This window comes from Podarcis gaigeae (assembly GCF_964106915.1).
Source record: "Podarcis gaigeae genome assembly, chromosome: 1".
NCBI lineage: Eukaryota > Metazoa > Chordata > Lepidosauria > Squamata > Lacertidae > Podarcis > Podarcis gaigeae.
Genome location: NC_139678.1, coordinates 35740377 through 35758904, shown reverse-complemented (window position 1 = coordinate 35758904; position 18528 = coordinate 35740377). Strand labels below are relative to the sequence as shown.

Below are 18528 nucleotides of genomic sequence, written 5' to 3'. Positions count from 1 at the left end.
AGGTAATTCGGTAAGCTACTTTAAAGTAACATATGTTATAAAATATTTTCCAAAAATTCATTTATTTTAGGCCAGTTCCACCACACATTCACAAAATCAGCTCTTGATTCACTACAGTGATGGCTACTGTTATAAATTCTATTCAGCCTGTGTAGTAAGACGCCAATAATATATTCCTTTATAACACAAGTCTTCGAGTGCAATGTAGGGTTAACTCTTAATATGCATTTTATTTTTCAAATGCCTCTAGAACCAAAAGCCTACTTACATTTGCTTGATATTGTTCCAGAATCACATGACCTGGGAACTCTGGCTCCGGCACAGTAGCAAACTTCCGAACAAGAATTAACAACATCTGAAGGCCAGAAAGACGAAGCTGGTCACTGTGATCCGTGGCAGCCATAAAAGCCATGCGGATCAAGTCAGCTAAGTGCAGTACTAGGAAATCATCTGGCGGGGTAGGGAAGGAAAACATAATTTTGTTAATATGAAAAATATGGTTTAGTGTGGACACTTAAATCATTGATGCCTATCTCCCACTCCCTCTTCTTTCCCATCCTCTGAATTGTACACCTATACATAAATAGGCATCATTTCCTGCTGAACCAGGAAACCACCAATAACGACTGCAGATTGTCAACATTTTGCGCAGAGTCAAAATTTTAGGTGCAATATCTGGAAAAGTTTGCTTCAGTAATATTAACCTCCAGGGATAAAGCTGTGTTAGTCTGTAGCAGGAAAAAAAACAATAAAAGGGTTTGAGACATCTATAAGATGTAACAGATTTATTATGGCATTAACTTTATGTACCAGATTTCATTTCATCAGAAGTGTGAACCATTACCCTCAAGTTGACGTTTCTATATGGAAAAAGCAGGCCAAAATGGTCTTAAAATATAAAAAGTCCATGTTAATTCAATTAAAGTTCAAATGTCTGCAAAATAACACAATAGCAGCGTTGGATGACAAAATCCCAGGTTTACTCTCCAGTCAAAAAAGGCTCCAGAGTAGTCTAAAGCTACAAATTATAAAAACATTCCCTACCTTGAGGATTAACATCTAAGAGACATGACAGAAAAAGGAGGAAACATTGGGAGGGAGGAGGGAAAAAGGCAATCTCAGGCATTAGCTCATAGTTACAGAGTTACTGAAAATGCCCAGCTGGAATGGAAACAGTTCAAGGAGAGGATGAGCAAAATGTCTGGCCTTTCAGCAGAGCTGGCAGAAAGGATCTATAGAACCATCTCTCTCTCCTATAGTCTGATGGAATGGCTACTGCTAGATGCCAGCTTAGTATATGTAGCAGGACAGGAAGCCATACTGTGGTTCGTTTTTTTTACTCAAATGGCCATTTGACCCCACTGTTACATTTCCCCCCACCCATCTATATCCACCTGCCAACTAAGGACAATACAACATGTATCTAACAATACTATCTGCATTAAGTTGACTCTAGTCTCTGAAAAGTTTGTGCCATAATAAATCTACAAACATGTTTGTTCTTCAAGAGTATTCATATCTCTCTTGCTCACAAATGAGCGTACTAACAATAATCTGAATACACACCTCAATGAATGTCTGTTGCAATAGCTGCAAAGAGATTTTGTTGGCTCCCATTAAGCTACAGTTTGTCAAATTAAATTTAGACTGCAATCCTATACCCACTTACTTGCAGTTGATGTCTGCATAAACATGAGGACATACCTCTTGAATCTCTTTGCTTCATTTCTTGTGCCAGAGCTATGTCAAAGTGAGCACTGCCTGCATTCTCACACTGGTCAATAATTTTACACACACACTCTGCAGCAAATACTCTAGTAGACCATCGAGGATGAGGGAAGGGGTGCAGCTTTTCATTGTTTTCCAAAGCTAATGCAAATTCATCATCCCCTTGAGCTCCCTCTTCTTCTTGGGTAGTGTCCACTGAAGCCACTGTGATGAAATCTGCATTGAGATACAGGGAGGTAAAGTGCAAAGCACTCAATGGATCAGAGTACTGTTGCACAGTACCCATCAAAGACTTGGGGTGTATAACAGGCCAGAAGGGGAGCAGGAGGAATAGAGATAGGGAGGAGGAATGAGCAAGGAAATAGAGCAAGAGGTGTGGGGAGTGATGCAAAGGAAACTTATTTATATTTAAAAATGTAACAAAACTACAGTCGTACCTTGGAAGTCGAACGCCTTGTGAGTTGAACGTTTTGGCTCCTGAACGCCACAAACCCAGAAGTGAGTGTTCCGGTTTGCGAATGTTCTTTGGAACCAAATGTCTGTCACTGCTTCCGTGGCTTCTGATTGGCTGCAGGAAGCCTTGGTTCCCGAACGCTTTGGAAGTCGAACAGACTTCCGGAACGGATTCCGTTCGACTTCCAAGGTACCACTGTAATAGAAACTACCAGCAGCTATGTCTAGGAAAGTAAAAAGGTCTTTCTTTGTGCCAAGAAGTAGGCACCAGCAAAGCTTTGCTAGGAAGAGAATCCCATAAAATTAAGTACCACCACTGAGAAGACCCATTTCCCTGGGGCCACCTGACTCCCTTCTGATGTCACTGGAGGAGGGTCTCCAATGATCACGCTGCATGAGGCTCCTCCTTTTCCTCTGTGGTTTTCCGACTTAGAAGTTTTTATGAGTCACTCTTCACTTATTACATGAAATTACTTGCAAAATAGGTTAAGATATCAGTTGATAGTATGGCCAGTTGATTCATTGATTCATCTAATGAGAAAATCTAATTTCTAGGAAGAAGGCATAAGCACATACCAGCAGAGGCAGCTAGAACATCTTTGCAGAGTTTAAGCCAGAAAGAGAGTTTTTCCACTCCCATTGATATAAGCATATGGCTCAGGGTCTCTCTGATATCTTGGCATAGTTTTGGATCCAGTTCCTTGTCCAATAAGCTCAGTAATGCACCTTCAAGGCCTACTTCTCTGATGTTAATGCCTGTAAAAGCAACAACAGTGTGATCTGAATTCATCTGCCGAGAAACAAGCATGAATCACAGCACGTAAAAGCTGACAAAAGTTTTTAAGTGCAATACTGTGGCAAAATATTTAACCCTGAAATAATATCAAAAGGCTGCTGCTCATCTCATCTCTCTAGCATCGTTAATGCCCAAAGCATAACTAAAACCAAACACACTTCAAGACATTCCCTGCCTCCATACCATGACTCTGATTTCCCCCCATGATTCCATATAGTAAGAAAATGTCTTGGGGGAAGTGTCGTTGTATTATTTTTAAACCTCATTTTTAGAGCCACAGCAATAGACCACTTCTGACAGAGGTAGTCACAATTTAAGGGGAGGAGTTATGCTGATCCCTGTCCATTCAGACAGCAAACTAGCTAGGTCAGCATGGGTAGCAGACTCCAAAAGAACGGCTGTACACTTCCATGCCCCTCCTTCTGTTGGGTTACCTCTATGGCACAAAACCAGCCATGGATGAAGCTGGTGTTTCAACAGATCATGAAAGCTACATCCCAGGTTACAATGTAAGTTCAGAAATAAGCTCCTACAAGCCATTTACGTCAATCAAAATACTTATTTATTTCAGTTGTATTCTACCCTTCTTTCCAAAGTGACCCAGCACAGCAAGCAACAAGTAATTATACATCTTTAAAGTAATTCCAATACTGGGAACAGTCTCAGCTTAAAGAAGGAAGGTCTTCAGTAGGCATTAAAAAGACAAGTACGACATAGTAAGGATTACTGTGTGTATCCAGAAAGCAGAAAGCCAGGCATGCCTTTCTGAGCAAAGTGTGTAAATCAGAGACCAAACAGGCAAATAAGAAACAATATGTGTCTGTTTCTGGATTCTACTGCTTTAGACTGCAAAGTGAGTGATTTCATGCAATCCCCCCCCAAAAAAACCCCACCCGCCCTGCACATACAAAACTAGCCTGCGAGACAGAAGACTGAGACAGATTCATCTCTCTGGCATGACAGTTTTATAGGAGGATACAGTTTCTGATGTGGTGCAGCAGTCAAACTCCCAGTCCTTCAGTTTGAAGAACTATAGGTCAGAACAGATAAACATGTGCCTTTTGTGCCTCCAAGCAGTCAGTTTGCAATACACAAATATCTGCAGGATTTTGCATGGCAAGATACAAGTTACACGAAACCAAAAAAATATTTAAGAGGGGAAAACATGATGAATGACACACAGCTACGGTGGCCTGCTTATACTAGCAGGACTCCCTGCTCCTTCCTCATCTCCTGCAATCCCCTGCGTTCCCCCAGAATCTACTCTGGGGGTTTGGGAGAACAGAAGAGAGAGAGGTCCTGTTGCATCCACTGGTACAAGGTTGAATCTCAATATTACCTGGACTAAAGTCTTCTCTGCTGTCTTTAGCAAGGGCCACAGCATGTTCAGATACCTCAGCTGCCTCTCTTTGTACAAGCTGATGCAAACAAGCTAGTACTGCTCTCCTCAACAACAGATATGAACTAGAGAGATTCACCTGAAATATATAGACAAAGGATGTAATCTGGGTTGCACTTTTATAGGTGGTATCTGAAAGACAGGAGCCTGAAGTTCTTTAAGCAATAACATTTCTGAAACAAAATTAGAAATCAGATATTAGAGAAGAAAAAGCCAGAGGACAGTAGTAAAAATATCTGAGTCAACCTCCACTATCTTGACTGTGTCTGGCTGGTGTTAACAGTTCCATCTATTGTTTCATGTTAAGTTTTTCTGTTGTAAATCACCTTGAACACACTTGAGGGAAAGGTGGGATACAAATATTTGTTTAAAAGCAAATGAACAGAAATATTTCTACTACTTTAGCTATGAATAAACTAAACCCTTATTAAACCTATTTTTGGTTGTAGTCATTTAATAAGCATCATTTATTATTTTGCACCTTCAAAGAAATGCCATTCTCATCACAGGCATATAATCATTTTAAATAGAACATTAAAAATGTTATAATATGGCTAGGAAGTTGTCTTTTACTGAATCAGGCCATTGGCCCATCTAGTTAAGCACTATCCTATACTGACTGGCTCTCTGGGGTTTCAGACAGAAGTCTATCCCAACATTACCTATCTGTGAATGATAATATAATAAGGGATGCTATGAATGGTGAAATAATGATGTCTTTCCTACATATACACAGTACATCAAAGATACTGAACTAATATAACACCAATCCTGGCCTGACTGCATTGACTGCCAATTAGTTTCCAAGCCCAATTCAAAGCACTGGTTTTGACCTATAAAGCCTTAAATGACTTGGAACTGCAATACTTCGCCCCGTATGATCCAACCTGGACCCTGTGATCATCATCTGAGGCTCTTCTTCATACATGAGAGGTCCGGAGGGAGGCAACAGGAGAACAGGCCTTTTCTGCTGCGACTCCCTGCTTAGGGAATGCTCTCCCCAGGGAGGTTCATCTGTTGCCTTCTTTATATATATTTAGGAGCCAGACAAAACCAGCCTGCTTCTCCCAGGCCTTTGGCTAATTAAACAACCTATGGCCTTTTAAACTAGGCCTTTTAAACAAAACTTTTGTTTGTTACTATGTTACGTATTTTTGTGTTTTTATATTATAAACTGCTCTGTGATCCTAAGGTGAAAGGAAGCATAAGGTAAAAGTAAAGGGACCCCTGATCATTGGGTCCAGTCGTGGACGACTCTGGGGTTGCAGTGCTCATCTAGCTTTATTGGCCGAGGGAGCCGGTGTACAGCTTCTGGGTCATGTGGCCGGCATGACAAAGCCGCTTCTGGCGAACCAGAGCAGTGCACGGAAACGCTGTTTACCTTCCCACCGGAGCGGTACCTATTTATCTACTTGCACTTTGACGTACTTTCAAACTGCTAGGTTGGCAGGAGCAGGGACCGAACAACGGGAGCTCAACCCGTCATGGGGATTTGAACCACCAACCTTCCAATTGGCAAGCCCTAGGCTCTGTGGTTTAGACCACAGCGCCACCCACATCCCTTTGAAAGGAAGTATAGACACCATAACAACAACAACAACAACAACAACGTGTTCTCTACCAATGGATATGGCATACTACAAATACCCACTATAGCAAAGCCTGCAGCTCCCTTACATTAGCCACCAAAATATTGCTGTTTCAATACTAATTTAGAGAATTTCATCATCTTAATTTACAAATGAAGACATATTTAAAATGTACAAATTTTCAGATTCATTATAACTACTCTCAATAAATCCCCTAGCATATTAAACTTGCTGAATTATATCTAGGCCAGAAAGATAGTATCTACTAAAATTCGAGTTTAAATGGAGGTTCTAAAATTACAATGAGACAAACTAAATGAGCATAGAATTATAGAGGAAGTTAACAAGTTCTTTATCATTTGCTATCTTGTGTCCATTTAGAAGCCTGAAAAATGGGGCAGAGCTGGATGCATGCTACAAAGAAACCTTGTTGGGAGGTCATGTACCTCATTTGTCAATGGGAACTCATCAGAATGATAGGAGTAACAAAAGGAGGTAAAATGGACACAGAAAGTGCTATGCATTCACAGTTAATCAAACCGAGTCTGCATCTAATAATTTCTTACGTTGCTGCATGCACACTAACTTATAAAGGTAATTTGATGCATAGAAAAATATGCCTAGCACATATTTAAGAAACTAAAAAATAATAAGATGTTTGAAGTTAAGATTTCAAGTATACAAATGCTTTATGCAACATTGATTCAAGCTGATCTCACACTGAGATTTATGCATGCTTAAAAAAATGCCAGTTCCTTTTTTTATATGAAAAAGCCAAAACACACAAGCTTAACTGCAAGACAAATAACAATGCTAATTTCTGATCTCTTTCATTTTTAAGAGACCGAAAATGGCAAAAACAAACACAGAAAAAAATGCAAGCAGTACATACAAACCAGACATACAAACCACACCCACACACCCTTAAAATGGTGGTCTCCTTTATTTATTTTTTAGTTTAAGATGTTTTAAGTTAAACTAATGCAAAAGTAAAATAGACACAAAAATAAAATATACACAGCAAAGTGTGTGTGCCAGCTATAAAAATGTTAAGAAAGAATTTGGTTAGACCGGAACAAAACATAACTCAACATGCTAAAAGTTTTTCTTGACATTAATGGTTAAATAGAGACAATGAGAAAATTAAAAGAAGAACACTGAAAATTGCTGAAATTTTAACAGTGCACAGAGACCTACCAACACAGAATTTTCCAACAAGATCTCCTGCACAAAAACAAATGATAATCCAGTCATGACAAAACCTAGGTATCAGAACCCATAGTGATCCCAACCTTCAACAATGGAAAACAAATTTACTGCCACAAGATGAGCACTTGCACATTTCAACTTGCATTACTTATTACTCCAGGTCCTTAAAATGAAAAAGCCAAATGCCAATACTAACTGCTGAAAACAGCTTTCTTGATTTTACTGTTTTATCTTTTGTAAACCTGCTTTGAGGGTTGTTGTTTTTAAAAAACAACAACAAGCAGTTTATAAATCTTATGAAACAAACAAACAAACAAACAAACAAACAAACAATGAGCTGATAATGTTAAATTGCATTTGAAACCAATTTATATTTTTAAATTTACACCAAAGTACTTGCTGCTTTTTAAAAAGAAAAAGCAGACCATAATACCTATAGCAAGATGGGATAGTTAATATAACGTCTTAATCAGAAGCTTGGATGCTATGAGCAGTGGCTGCCTTTGGATTGTAGCCAAAAACTGTCAGGAGCGATTCACAACTAGTACTCTGAAGTCATAGGACCCCAACCCAAATGTGCTGCCAGAGCTAGACAGAGAGCCTAATCATCACACACGAAAGCTCATACCAAGTCTGATATAAAATTATGCCCACAAAAAGCTCATACCAAGTCTGATATAAAATTATGCCCACAGTCTGATATAAAATTATGCCCACCAAATCTCTACACTGGGGCTCATTGGGACTGGAAGAGTGGAAGGCAGGGAGATGAAAAGTAGGTGGAATCATAACCCAAGTAATTCTAGCTTTGTCCCCATCCTTCTCTCTGCTGTCTTCTACAAGGGGAACACAGAGACTAATGAGGAAGAAGCTGACAACCAGGGCCTCCCTATGAACTGGTTTTAAGTAAGTCATGTGGGGGCTGAGGAAGGCACATTAGTGGGGTAGCAGCAATGAACTGTCTCTAAAGATTCATTATAAAATAATATGTGGGAGTTTTTTCTCTTGGACAACATTAAGTCCATATATTTCTATTCAAAAATTTCAGTATTTTAGAATGAAGACATGGCAAAAGCATTCACTAACTTTGTATGTTTCCTATGTCTCATTCCAACTCAGGCAACATTATTTTACAGACCTATCAAGGAATCATTCACTAGGACATATTGTAATGTGATACACAGATGCCATCAACTGCTAGCAATGCTCTTCTGCTGCCCACATAGGACAGTACCAGTAAGTGGTTACACTAAAGGATAAACACAAACCAGACACCACACCGACAATTTTCAGAAGCCAGTGAGAGAACTTTGCAATATCCCAGGATGCTTTGCTAGTAACCAAAGACTCACCATACTTCCAACAAAAAAATTATAAATTGTTTCCTCAGAACAATTTGTTCATTTTCAGTTTCCACCCTGAAAAGGCAGGTATTCAAAGAAATTAACTTGCCTCATGGAAGTTGTGCATGTTTCAGTTTATGCATCTGAAAAAGTGGACTTTAATGACTAAAAAAGTATGGCACATTAACAATTTTTAAAGCTGCGGTTCCAATGCTCTGTTTCCAAAGTTACAAAAAAGCTTAACATGTAAATATGTACTTACACACAGGCACCGCACGAGGCTAGACAAGTTTACATGACGAGGAGCAAACATATGAAGTTGCTGAAGGCAAGAGATGGCTTGAGCTTGGACAAGGCAGTCAGGATTATCTTGCATCACTGCACAGCCTAGGAGACAAGATGCCCTCAAGGCTGAAACTGTAGTGCTGCTGCCTATAACACAGGACAAAAAGGAAGGAGAAAGATTTCCCTCTGTCATGTTCTTTTTACTCAGATAGCAGTTAACAACACCAAAAACTGCATTACTATTTGTTCAGCGTGTGCACCGCCTATGCTAAATCTTCTAGATTACTTCTAACATTTTAAAAAAACAGAAATACATAACTGAAAATACATAGGCTCACAAAACATCAAACAATGAAGTCCCTGCGCTAAACAAAACTATATGTAAAAAAACATTTCCCCATACAAAAAGGGCAATAATAGAAATTACAGAGACAAATTGGCCAGGAGGAAGATGTTAACTCTAAAGCCCCAGAACTGTGCAGGGGCGATGCATATTGGGACACTGGCATGGGACTAGAGGGCTTTACCCCTTTTGTGGCTGCAGTCCTGATTAGGCCCCCAGTGCTGGCAATTTGCATGAGAAAAAACCTGATTAGCTTCATTAGGAGTTCCTTCTCCTGCTGCCCACCCTGCAGACATGGGATCTCAATCCACATTGCAGAAGGCAGCAGGTGGTTGAACAACCTACCTTCCATGCCAGGGTCCTTGAATGACCTCTCATCCTGCACTGGCTATTTCTACAATAAAAACCACACACCCAAGGGCAAAGAGCATGGTCAATGTCACTTGCTTGGGCCTCAACCAGATAGGTGATCTAGGCAATCAGGGAGAAGGGCACCTATATGCACCCAGAGGGAAAAATTGCCTAGATCTCAAGACTAGTAGGGGTTCTCCAGCCAGGGGAAAAGAGCACTGGTCATTTGAAGCACTCAAGAATAGAAGCATGCAGGTCACATTCAATTTATCCATTAAATGAGCTTTGAGGGCTACAAACTACACCAGTCTTTCTGAAACTTGTGTCTCCAGCTGTAGTTGGACTACAACTCCCATCATGCCTAGCTAGCAGGGCCAGTAGTCCGGGATGTTGGGAGTAGTAGTCCAACTACAGCCGGAGACACCCAAGCTAATGATGTGATTGTGCAAGACTTGGGGGGGGGAAATTGTCCTGATATGCAGAAGTCTGAACATTGTTTTAGTTCTTGCTGTACTCCAGACACATTTCACTAAGTGAGAACTAGCAAAGCATTATCTCCCAGCTTCATAATCAACAGCCTGGTTCCTGTCTTGTCATTACGTCGCAAATATGTGCATACCTTGCAACTCAGGACCCAAAGTAGCGATAAGTGCATTTAAACAGCGACCAAGGCTTTGATGAACTTCAGCATAAGCAGGAGGCACAGTCAACAACAACATAAGAACAAGAGAGAGGGTAGGTTCCACATGCACGTGATACAGAGGACCGGCAGAATCAATGACCAGTGACAGAGAATGCAGTGCCCAGGTCTGTAAAATACCAAAAATGCTGTGCTGTCACACATACAAATGAACAAACATAAAATAATTCGCAAACTGTGACCAAAAATAAAATTATTGTGTAAAATGAGTGTACTTCTGTGAGATGGTGCTAAATAATATACTAATAATTCAGTATGACAACGTGACTGGAAATGATAGGAGTTTAAGAGGAATGACCTGAAGAAACGTAATTGCTCCTCACGGCAGGGCTAAGGGAAGGGAGAAATGAATAAGTACCGATTCTGGCATACATTAATAGAGACATGATATAAACTGGCCTGAACTTTCTTGCCTTCCTCAGTGGCAATAGCAGCTCACTTAACTGCTGATGGGTTTTATTTGGTAGGTGAGGGAATATAATTAACTATATGTTATTCCCCTACAGACCCATGTTGTGGGTTAACAGACAACATGATCAGTTTATATTTTTCTCACAGTCGAACATTCGTCCTTAGCGGCAACAGCATTAAAAGTAAATGAAGGTGAAATACTTGTGTTTACAGCAAAAACAGCTTCAGGCATATGCATGATGCTGGAAGGATCGGAGGCACACCTCCTTCATGGCTGGCAGATGACAGAGAGTACTAAATGCTTCTTCCTCTCCAGGAGAGGAGGGGAAACCACATAGCACAGAGCCTTCTCTACCAATTACATTTCTATGGTCTGAGTCTGCCTATCAGCAATACAGCTCTATGGCCTTAACTCTTAGAAAAGAATATCCATAGTTAGATTTGTCTGCATTTCTCCCACACCTGCATCTAAAATGGAGATCAGAATAGATGGCCCTAGCACGTGTAAGAGGAGGGGTGTGGTGTCACGTGGGAATCCACGCAGATCAGCTCTAAGTGTTCATGCTTATCTAAGAGCTGATGCCCCCCCCCCGTGTGTGTGTGTGTGTGTGTGTGTGTGTGTGTGTGTGTGTAAGTTCAGGGAGCAAACACTGTCCTTGCCGACCTGAGTTTGAAAATTCCAGCACCCTCTTGCCCTCCATCCCTGTTTCAGAAGAAGCAAGCAGAGGGTTCAATAAACAGAAGAACTGCAAGGAGGAAAGGATAGTGAATAGGGCACTTTGACCATACACTGATCCTTCGTCCCAGATTCATGTGCCTTTCATGGTGAGTCTTCACTTCCCCCAACTCAGTTCAATATCAGTCACAGCCCACAAGAAGAACAACCAACAAGAGCAACAACAACCAAGTTAACAGCTCAAGGATTTGAAGTCTGCTTTTATGAAGGAAGACATACTTTACAAAATGACTATTAAACAATACTCAAATGAGGTAACATTTTTTAAAGGTTTGCTTCTTCACAGTTATATACGGGTGGGGTATAAATAATAAAATTGTTACACTCAAAGCCACTTACACAATAAAAAAAGGAAAAACAGTTGAATCCAATAAATACCTGTACTTCAGGTGAAGTGCTGTCCTGAGATAATGTATAAAGTATTCCAACACAAGCATTCAGGTGCTGAGTGGAGCCTATTCCTCCTAGATATCTATAGAGGGATCCCAGAGCCAAAGAATGTCCTGTTCTTGATATTACATCTCTGGCAGATTTTAGTCTATGTATTATAAAAAATAAAAAATAAACTGGGTAAGAGATGCTTTGAGCTCAACTTGGTTTTGGGGAAAGTGTCACTTACATGTTAAATCAAATGAAATTAGAATGGTGATTATAGCAACTGAATCCAGCTTTACCAGATAACTTTAGTGAAGCAAAGAAGAAAAAAATATGTTACTGGTGTCAAGTCTCCTTATAGCTAAGTGGTATCCTCTGCCCAGAACCCAAAGGAGAAGCTGAATGAATTATTTGCATCAATATTCACAATGGAAGATATACAGTAGCAGATCTCAAAACTGCTTTTGGCAGTTTGCAAACTAACTTTTGCAGGAAGGGAATCTGACGAACTGAGGCAGATAGTGGTGATGAGAGATGAAGTTCTAGGCCTAATACACAAAATAAAAACCGACAGATTGCTGGGTCTGGATGGCATCCACCTGTCAAATTGCTGACCTTCTAACAAAAATACATAACTTGCCCCTCAGATCAGCTTCCATCCCTGAGAACTGTAAAGCAGTAAATATCACACCAATTATTTAAAAGGGATACAGAGTGATCCTGGAAATTTCAGGCTGGTTATCTTAACATGTGTCCTGGGAAAACTAGTGGTAATTATTGTTAAAGGTAAAACAACCAAGTTTATAGAAGAACAAACCTTGATGAAGTAGAGTCAGCATGGCTTCTGCAAGAGCAAGGTCTGTTTCACTGAATTCTTCAAGAATGTCATCAAGCATCTGGTTGACACAGTGTACTTGGACATTCAAAAAGCTATTGAGAACCCCCAGAACATCACACAGAGGGAAGAAATGGGAGATTTTTTTTCATCTATCAAACTTAAAAGCTTGCACAGATGGAACATTCATCATAGCATGACAATGAACTCTACCCTTGAAGTTTTTCCTTACTTCTGAGTATATATGCATAGGACCAAGCAGTTCATTTTGTACTGCAGTGCAATGTAACAAAACAATGCAATAAGAAGTGTCTTACTTGTCAAAGCTAATTTGCACCAATCCAGCAGTGAAGGTACTGTCAGCAGCTACTTGTGCAAGTCTGGCTAAGGATTCTGCAGCAGAACATCTTAAGAGTGGGTTACTACTTTCCAAGGCACTCATCACTAAGGTCAGGGCACAGCTTCGAATTTCTTCAGAACCTAAATTTCCCTTGCAGCTAGCCAAGTGCTAGAACAAAAAAAGATTTATTTATTTTTTAAAGCTAAATATGTAGATACAGTAGACAGAATTTTACAGGGATAAAGATCTATGCAATATCCCTACAGGAGTAGTTCCAAAGGTCGTATTATTCTACCACTCTAAGCTGCTAAATTTTGGGCAATGATGCCTGAAAAATGAATATAAAATATATAACCCATCTTCACGTGCATGAGCAGCTTATGAGCTGTAGGGAAAAGGTTTTTTCCAGACAACATCAAGCAGATGAAAACAGAGGTGGGTTGCACATATAGCAGTATATTTTTCCATTTGAATCTAGATGCAAGAGGAAGATAATTATGTTGCCAATACAGGACACCTCCAGCTATATAAACATGGTTTCCGTTAGAGAGTTTCTAAACAATAGTGGAATGTGGATTCCTGCATTGCACCAGTTTTTCTCCTTGTCAATGCAGCATGTTTTTAGGGTCAGAAAAGACAGTGTCCATCATGCAATTCCACAGTGTGCACGAGGTTAAGAAATAATAAACGTGCTCGAAACATTAAAGAGTCTGTAACATGTTCCCTTCAAAAAAAGAAGTGTATAAAGCACTTCTAAGCCTAAAAACAGAAAACTAGGACAAGATTTGGTGGATGGTAAACAGAAAGAAAGAGAGAGAAAACATTTTAGAAGGGGCAAGCAACAAATACGCATATTTATAGTTGCATTTATTGAAATTATATTCAAACTCTAAATTTTCTTCCTGGTGATGAATACTTACAAAGAGTATGGAATTTAATACAATGCCACAAATAATGTGATTTATTTTCAAGGACATAGAGCTCTCACAAGTATTATTCAAATTTTCTAACAGAACATCACTATAGTAACACCTCTCAATGTTTAAGGTATAATCACTTTTTAGCCAACGGACCTGTTTTTGTAACAAAGGGAGACTCTTACCTTCAGAACATTAGAAAATGCTGATAGAACATTTTGCTGTACTATCTGCTGCCGTGATCCTTTGGTTTGTTTTATAGATGTCAATAATTGTTCTAATACTTGCAACCTTAAACACACAAAAACAGGAGGAGACAGGGGATATAACTAATTTTTCTGTTATTCAACCAAGTTCAGCAGATATCAGGTTGTTGAGCAGGGAACACTGCTTTTGCTGTGGCATGTCCCCTAGTGTAGAACTCACTATTTCCCAGTGTGTCCCTAGGGTCCTTTCTCTGGTTGTCTGTTAATCCCAATCTAGTACACCTTTCTTTCTACCTACCCCTTTTTAAAAAAGACTATCATCCAACTTTATCATTCTAAGTAACTACTATAACACTGCATATATTTTATTATGTTTTTTAAAAGTGATGCATATATTTGCATATATGGATATACACCCACCCTTCCTAAATGAAAAGCATTTTTGTTGTTTGTGTTCTGCATTTTACAAGATATTGCATTATGTAGGCTTGAGAAGACAGGTGGGAAACCAGTAACTATTGCTGCTCCTCCTACAGCGGCTGGATTAATATTCAAAATGGCCAATCACAAGAAGCCGAACAATATCGTTTAACTGTTCTTCCTCCCTACAGCCTATTCTGTTCCTACCTGCTCACCATCAATAGACCCCAATGTGCTTGTTATACCACAGATTGGTTTCACAAATGCTTGTGCACCTGAATTAGAAAATGGCAGGACAGGAAGGTGAAGGAGCTTCATGAGAAGTTGTGTATGCACATGAAATATTAAATTAGAACTAGATTGGAAAACAGAAAAATGTTCACATATGTTATTTCAAAGGCAGCATTCCTTGGAATGCCAGTTGTTTTCAGGCTGGGGTGGGTGGGTGAGTGTAGAATGGAGGCAGTGGTGGAGAGCTCTTGCTATCACGCTCTTTCCAAAAGGACATGGCAGGCCATTACAGGCAACACACTGTGGACCGGGCAGACATATGGACTAATCCAGCTGGACTTTTACATTTTTGGTAGAAGTTTCTGCTCTAAAGGAACCAGAAGGATCAAGATGTCTCAGACTTTTCAGATGGACATGAATGGATTTGGATCTGGAAAAACCAATTTCAAATCTCACCTACGCAGAATCAGGATGGGTTATAGCACCACTTTCTCAGCAATTCTCAATAGCTAATTATTTTCACACATAAGCTAACCTGAGGCTGAAAATTAATTCAGCTTCTGTATAATATTTTATATAGATATATTTTTACACAGAGTCCTCAGGCCACATAACCATTTACTTTTTTTTGAAATTCCAATGCCCTGAACATCGCAACACCCTGTTTTACATGCACTAGTTATGATCTTTTTAATTTTCTTTACCTTTGGGACTCTGCAACATGGGAAAATACGACTCCAAAGAGACGGGTTGCTGCTCCAATAATGGATAATGTTGGCGGTAAGGGTTTAGGCACAGAACCACCTTCTGCAGCTCTCTCATAAACCGAATATGGGTCATACTCCAGACTTCCACCAGCTATACTGTTAACTAGGAACAGCTGCAAAAATTGGAGAAGTGCAATTATTATCACCAAACATCAGACTACCTTCTCTGAGTGTGTAAGTTATTGCTGAAGCATACCTGCTCTTCAATAAATCTGTGCTCTGTCTCCTGTAGTAAAGGACCCAGTAAGTTAAGTTCATCCTGGTGACAGAGAGATGGAAGGTAAGCAGCAGAGGGTGACATCTGGTTATCGGGCTGAGTCAAATCAAGCACTAGTTCTTTGAGAACAGCAGAGAAGCTTCCTGTAAATTAAGGAGATAGAAGAAAATTACTTTTACATAAAACTAGTATCTAAAGATACGATTGGCAAGGTGCTTAAGGATGAGATCTCTTTTTTATCTTTAACTCAGAAGACTCTGGGAAATGCAAGTGAAGTCTACCACTGCCACAGATTCTGCCCTCAAGTCAACAGCATTTGGGGAAACTGCAGGGGTCGGCACACCTGGAGTGCAACACACGAGCCTCATCCCAGGAAGTCCATATTCATGATTATGGCACTTCCCTTGCTAAGTACGTATGGTATTTGGGACTTCTGATAAATGTGCCTTTTGGCAAGTCATAACACTAAACAAGTTAAACAAATGTGGAATGTCAAAACTTCATAATATCAGGAAAAGGATCCTATTAGATATTTTGAGCCAAAGAAAAATGTAATGAACAATTTCAGAAAAATCCCACTATTTGTAGAGCATTGTGGTCAGGTTGAAAGACAGCAAGGGCACAAAAATGAATTCATGTACCTACGTAAAAACACAAGTTACTGAAGTAAACAAAAAAAATAAATGTTTAACAGATTTACAATTTCTTCTTTCGCTTTGAGACTTTTTAGCTTTTGTAACATCTTTGTTACAAGTCAGGTTTAGTTGTATTGAACACAAAAGTTACTTTGGAATGAAAGTTATTTTGCTATTCGTATTCTGTGATTATGTGAGCAGAAGGCAGCTTGCATAACCATTCCTTTTATTTCCCTACTCCATGTCTGCAACCTCCACAAAGCTTCTGTGAAGTGTTGGGGAGCCCTCCTGCAATTGGCTTGGTGTGATGTCTGAATTAAGCAACAAAGTCCATCAGAGCAGGCAAGCGGCATCTTTTCCTTTCCCAGGTACTCCAGATATGGCTTAAACTTCATTCAGGTGAAACTCTCTTTCCATAAACCACTGTATAAATGGCCTGCCCTCCTGGGAAACAGCTCTCTCAATTAATATTTTGGCTTTATTACTATCCACACATTTGGTATAAATATAAATTCATGATGTTAAATTACTTTTCCATTAAAATAAGACTGGTTTGTCCATTTGTCAATAAAACAAAAAGGACAAGAACAAAACCTTTGGAAGTGTTTCAGGGAAGTATTGCTTGATGACTTACCTTCATAGCTCTTTGGAGGCAACAAAGTAAGCAGTTCATAAAGTCTTTTCCTGTACATCACTGCTGATGGTTTTAAAGGATTGCCATAGCTTTTAGTTAGCGAAGGAAGCCTTAAAACATAAAAAAACACATACTAAAGTCAAAAGAGAAAAACATCTATCCAACAAATTCCAGCTACTAGTTTGCTTTGTACCTCACCTAAAATTCAGTGTCTGGAAATCTTAAAAAAAATTAAAACCACTGCACAGCACTATATATGTACAGTGGTACTTTGGTTCTCGAACGTCTCCACTGATGAACATTTCAGAACCCGAACACCAAAAACTCAGAAGTAAATGATTCCGTTTTCGAACGTGCCTCAGAAGTCGAATGGCTTCCGTTTTTCAATTTTCTCAATTGAATTTGCAGTGAGCCCTTTGTGCCTTGGTTTTCAAACATTTTGGAACTTGAACGGTCTTCTGGAACATATTACGTTTGAAAACTGAAGTACCACTGGATAGCAATTCTCAAAATATCACTCCCTCTAATGCTGAACTGAAGTGAATACAAGACGTTGCATTATAACAAGTCTCATCATTAGTCCATTAAACTCAGTATTGTCTACATTGGCCAGCTGTGGCCTCTCTAGGGTATCTGGCAGGAAGTCCTTCACAGCTGTACCTGGGGATGGCAGGAATTTGAACTCAGGGCCTTCTGCATACAAAGCAGGTGCTCTACCACTGAGCTACAGCCTTTCCCCATCAGGCGAGTCCAGACAGAATTGAAGCCAAAACAGGATGGCAAGAATCCTGCCCTAAAACACCAGTAAACAGTTAAGTCCAGTAAGAGAGACCAAGAAGGTTCAGTAGGGTTTGAACACTGAAGTGTGGTAGGATGAAACAGTCTGCCTGAACTCCTTACAATTTATAGTATTCTGCAAGAAGACATGGCTGTCTGGCTTCTTCTTAAACTTCATGACTATTCAAAAATGATGGTACATTTAAAAGGAAGAAAGAACTACTGCTTTTTGTGCTACAAACACACAAGTAAGGACCTGCTAACCAGTTTCTGTATCAGATAGAATCTTGCACTGACTCTATGAAGGACTGCTCTAGAAGTTTCCAAGCAATATTTTCCTCTCTTCACGTATAAAATTTCAACCTGTGGATTGCCACATTAGTACAACTATCCGCACAAAACCATTACTTGGTTGATATTTGTAGAAAGCACCAGAGAAATATTCAGTGCTTTTATTTTTGCTATGAAATCAGCAGCTCAAAATTAAAGTTTTAGTTGAAAATGAGCGCTGCTCAGCAGCAATACTCACTGTGTCAGCAAAGCAACAGCACATGGGAGGGGAGGAAGCAATCTTTGAATCACTTCATCTGTAAGGAGGCCCCCACAATGGACGATAAAACTTTTAATAGCTGGGTATAAAGGATAGTGGCTATTAAAAAGTAGAACTTTTATTTTTATAATGAATTATAGATGTATACCTAGAAATCCAACAATAGAATTGTTTCATTTTGTGTCTCCAAAAAAATGTAAAAAGGCTTAATAAAATAATCTGGTCTATTATCGCTAACTGGTAACATCTATTTCTAAACGGTAGGGTGCTGCAAATGGTCA

At 39.5% G+C, this 18528-nt stretch overlaps 1 protein-coding gene and 1 long non-coding RNA gene across 5 annotated transcripts in view; one reads left to right on the top strand and one right to left on the bottom strand.

The window, feature by feature from the left end:
- Positions 1-1658, top strand: part of LOC310846063 — a 40747-nt gene extending 39089 nt beyond the window's left edge. The window contains exon 3 of the long non-coding RNA XR_014565114.1: positions 290-1658. This is a non-coding gene — a long non-coding RNA (uncharacterized lncRNA). The remainder of the gene's footprint in view (positions 1-289) is intronic.
- HEATR5A (HEAT repeat containing 5A) overlaps positions 1-18528 on the bottom strand; it is a 65754-nt gene that overhangs the window by 17389 nt on the left and 29837 nt on the right. For 2 of the 4 annotated variants that reach the window (XM_083740769.1, XM_083740768.1), the window contains exons 13-26: positions 18227-18326; positions 16921-17030; positions 15631-15794; positions 15372-15547; positions 13996-14101; positions 12871-13061; positions 11722-11881; positions 10116-10305; positions 8780-8949; positions 7163-7189; positions 4317-4455; positions 2758-2937; positions 1705-1944; positions 269-450 (exon numbers count right to left, since the gene is read on the bottom strand). In XM_083740769.1, the coding sequence (XP_083596895.1) occupies positions 269-450; positions 1705-1944; positions 2758-2937; positions 4317-4455; positions 7163-7189; positions 8780-8949; positions 10116-10305; positions 11722-11881; positions 12871-13061; positions 13996-14101; positions 15372-15547; positions 15631-15794; positions 16921-17030; positions 18227-18326 (2135 nt within the window). The remainder of the gene's footprint in view (positions 1-268; positions 451-1704; positions 1945-2757; positions 2938-4316; positions 4456-7162; positions 7190-8779; positions 8950-10115; positions 10306-11721; positions 11882-12870; positions 13062-13995; positions 14102-15371; positions 15548-15630; positions 15795-16920; positions 17031-18226; positions 18327-18528) is intronic. The other 2 variants (XM_083740771.1, XM_083740770.1) reach the window with 1 other exon arrangement.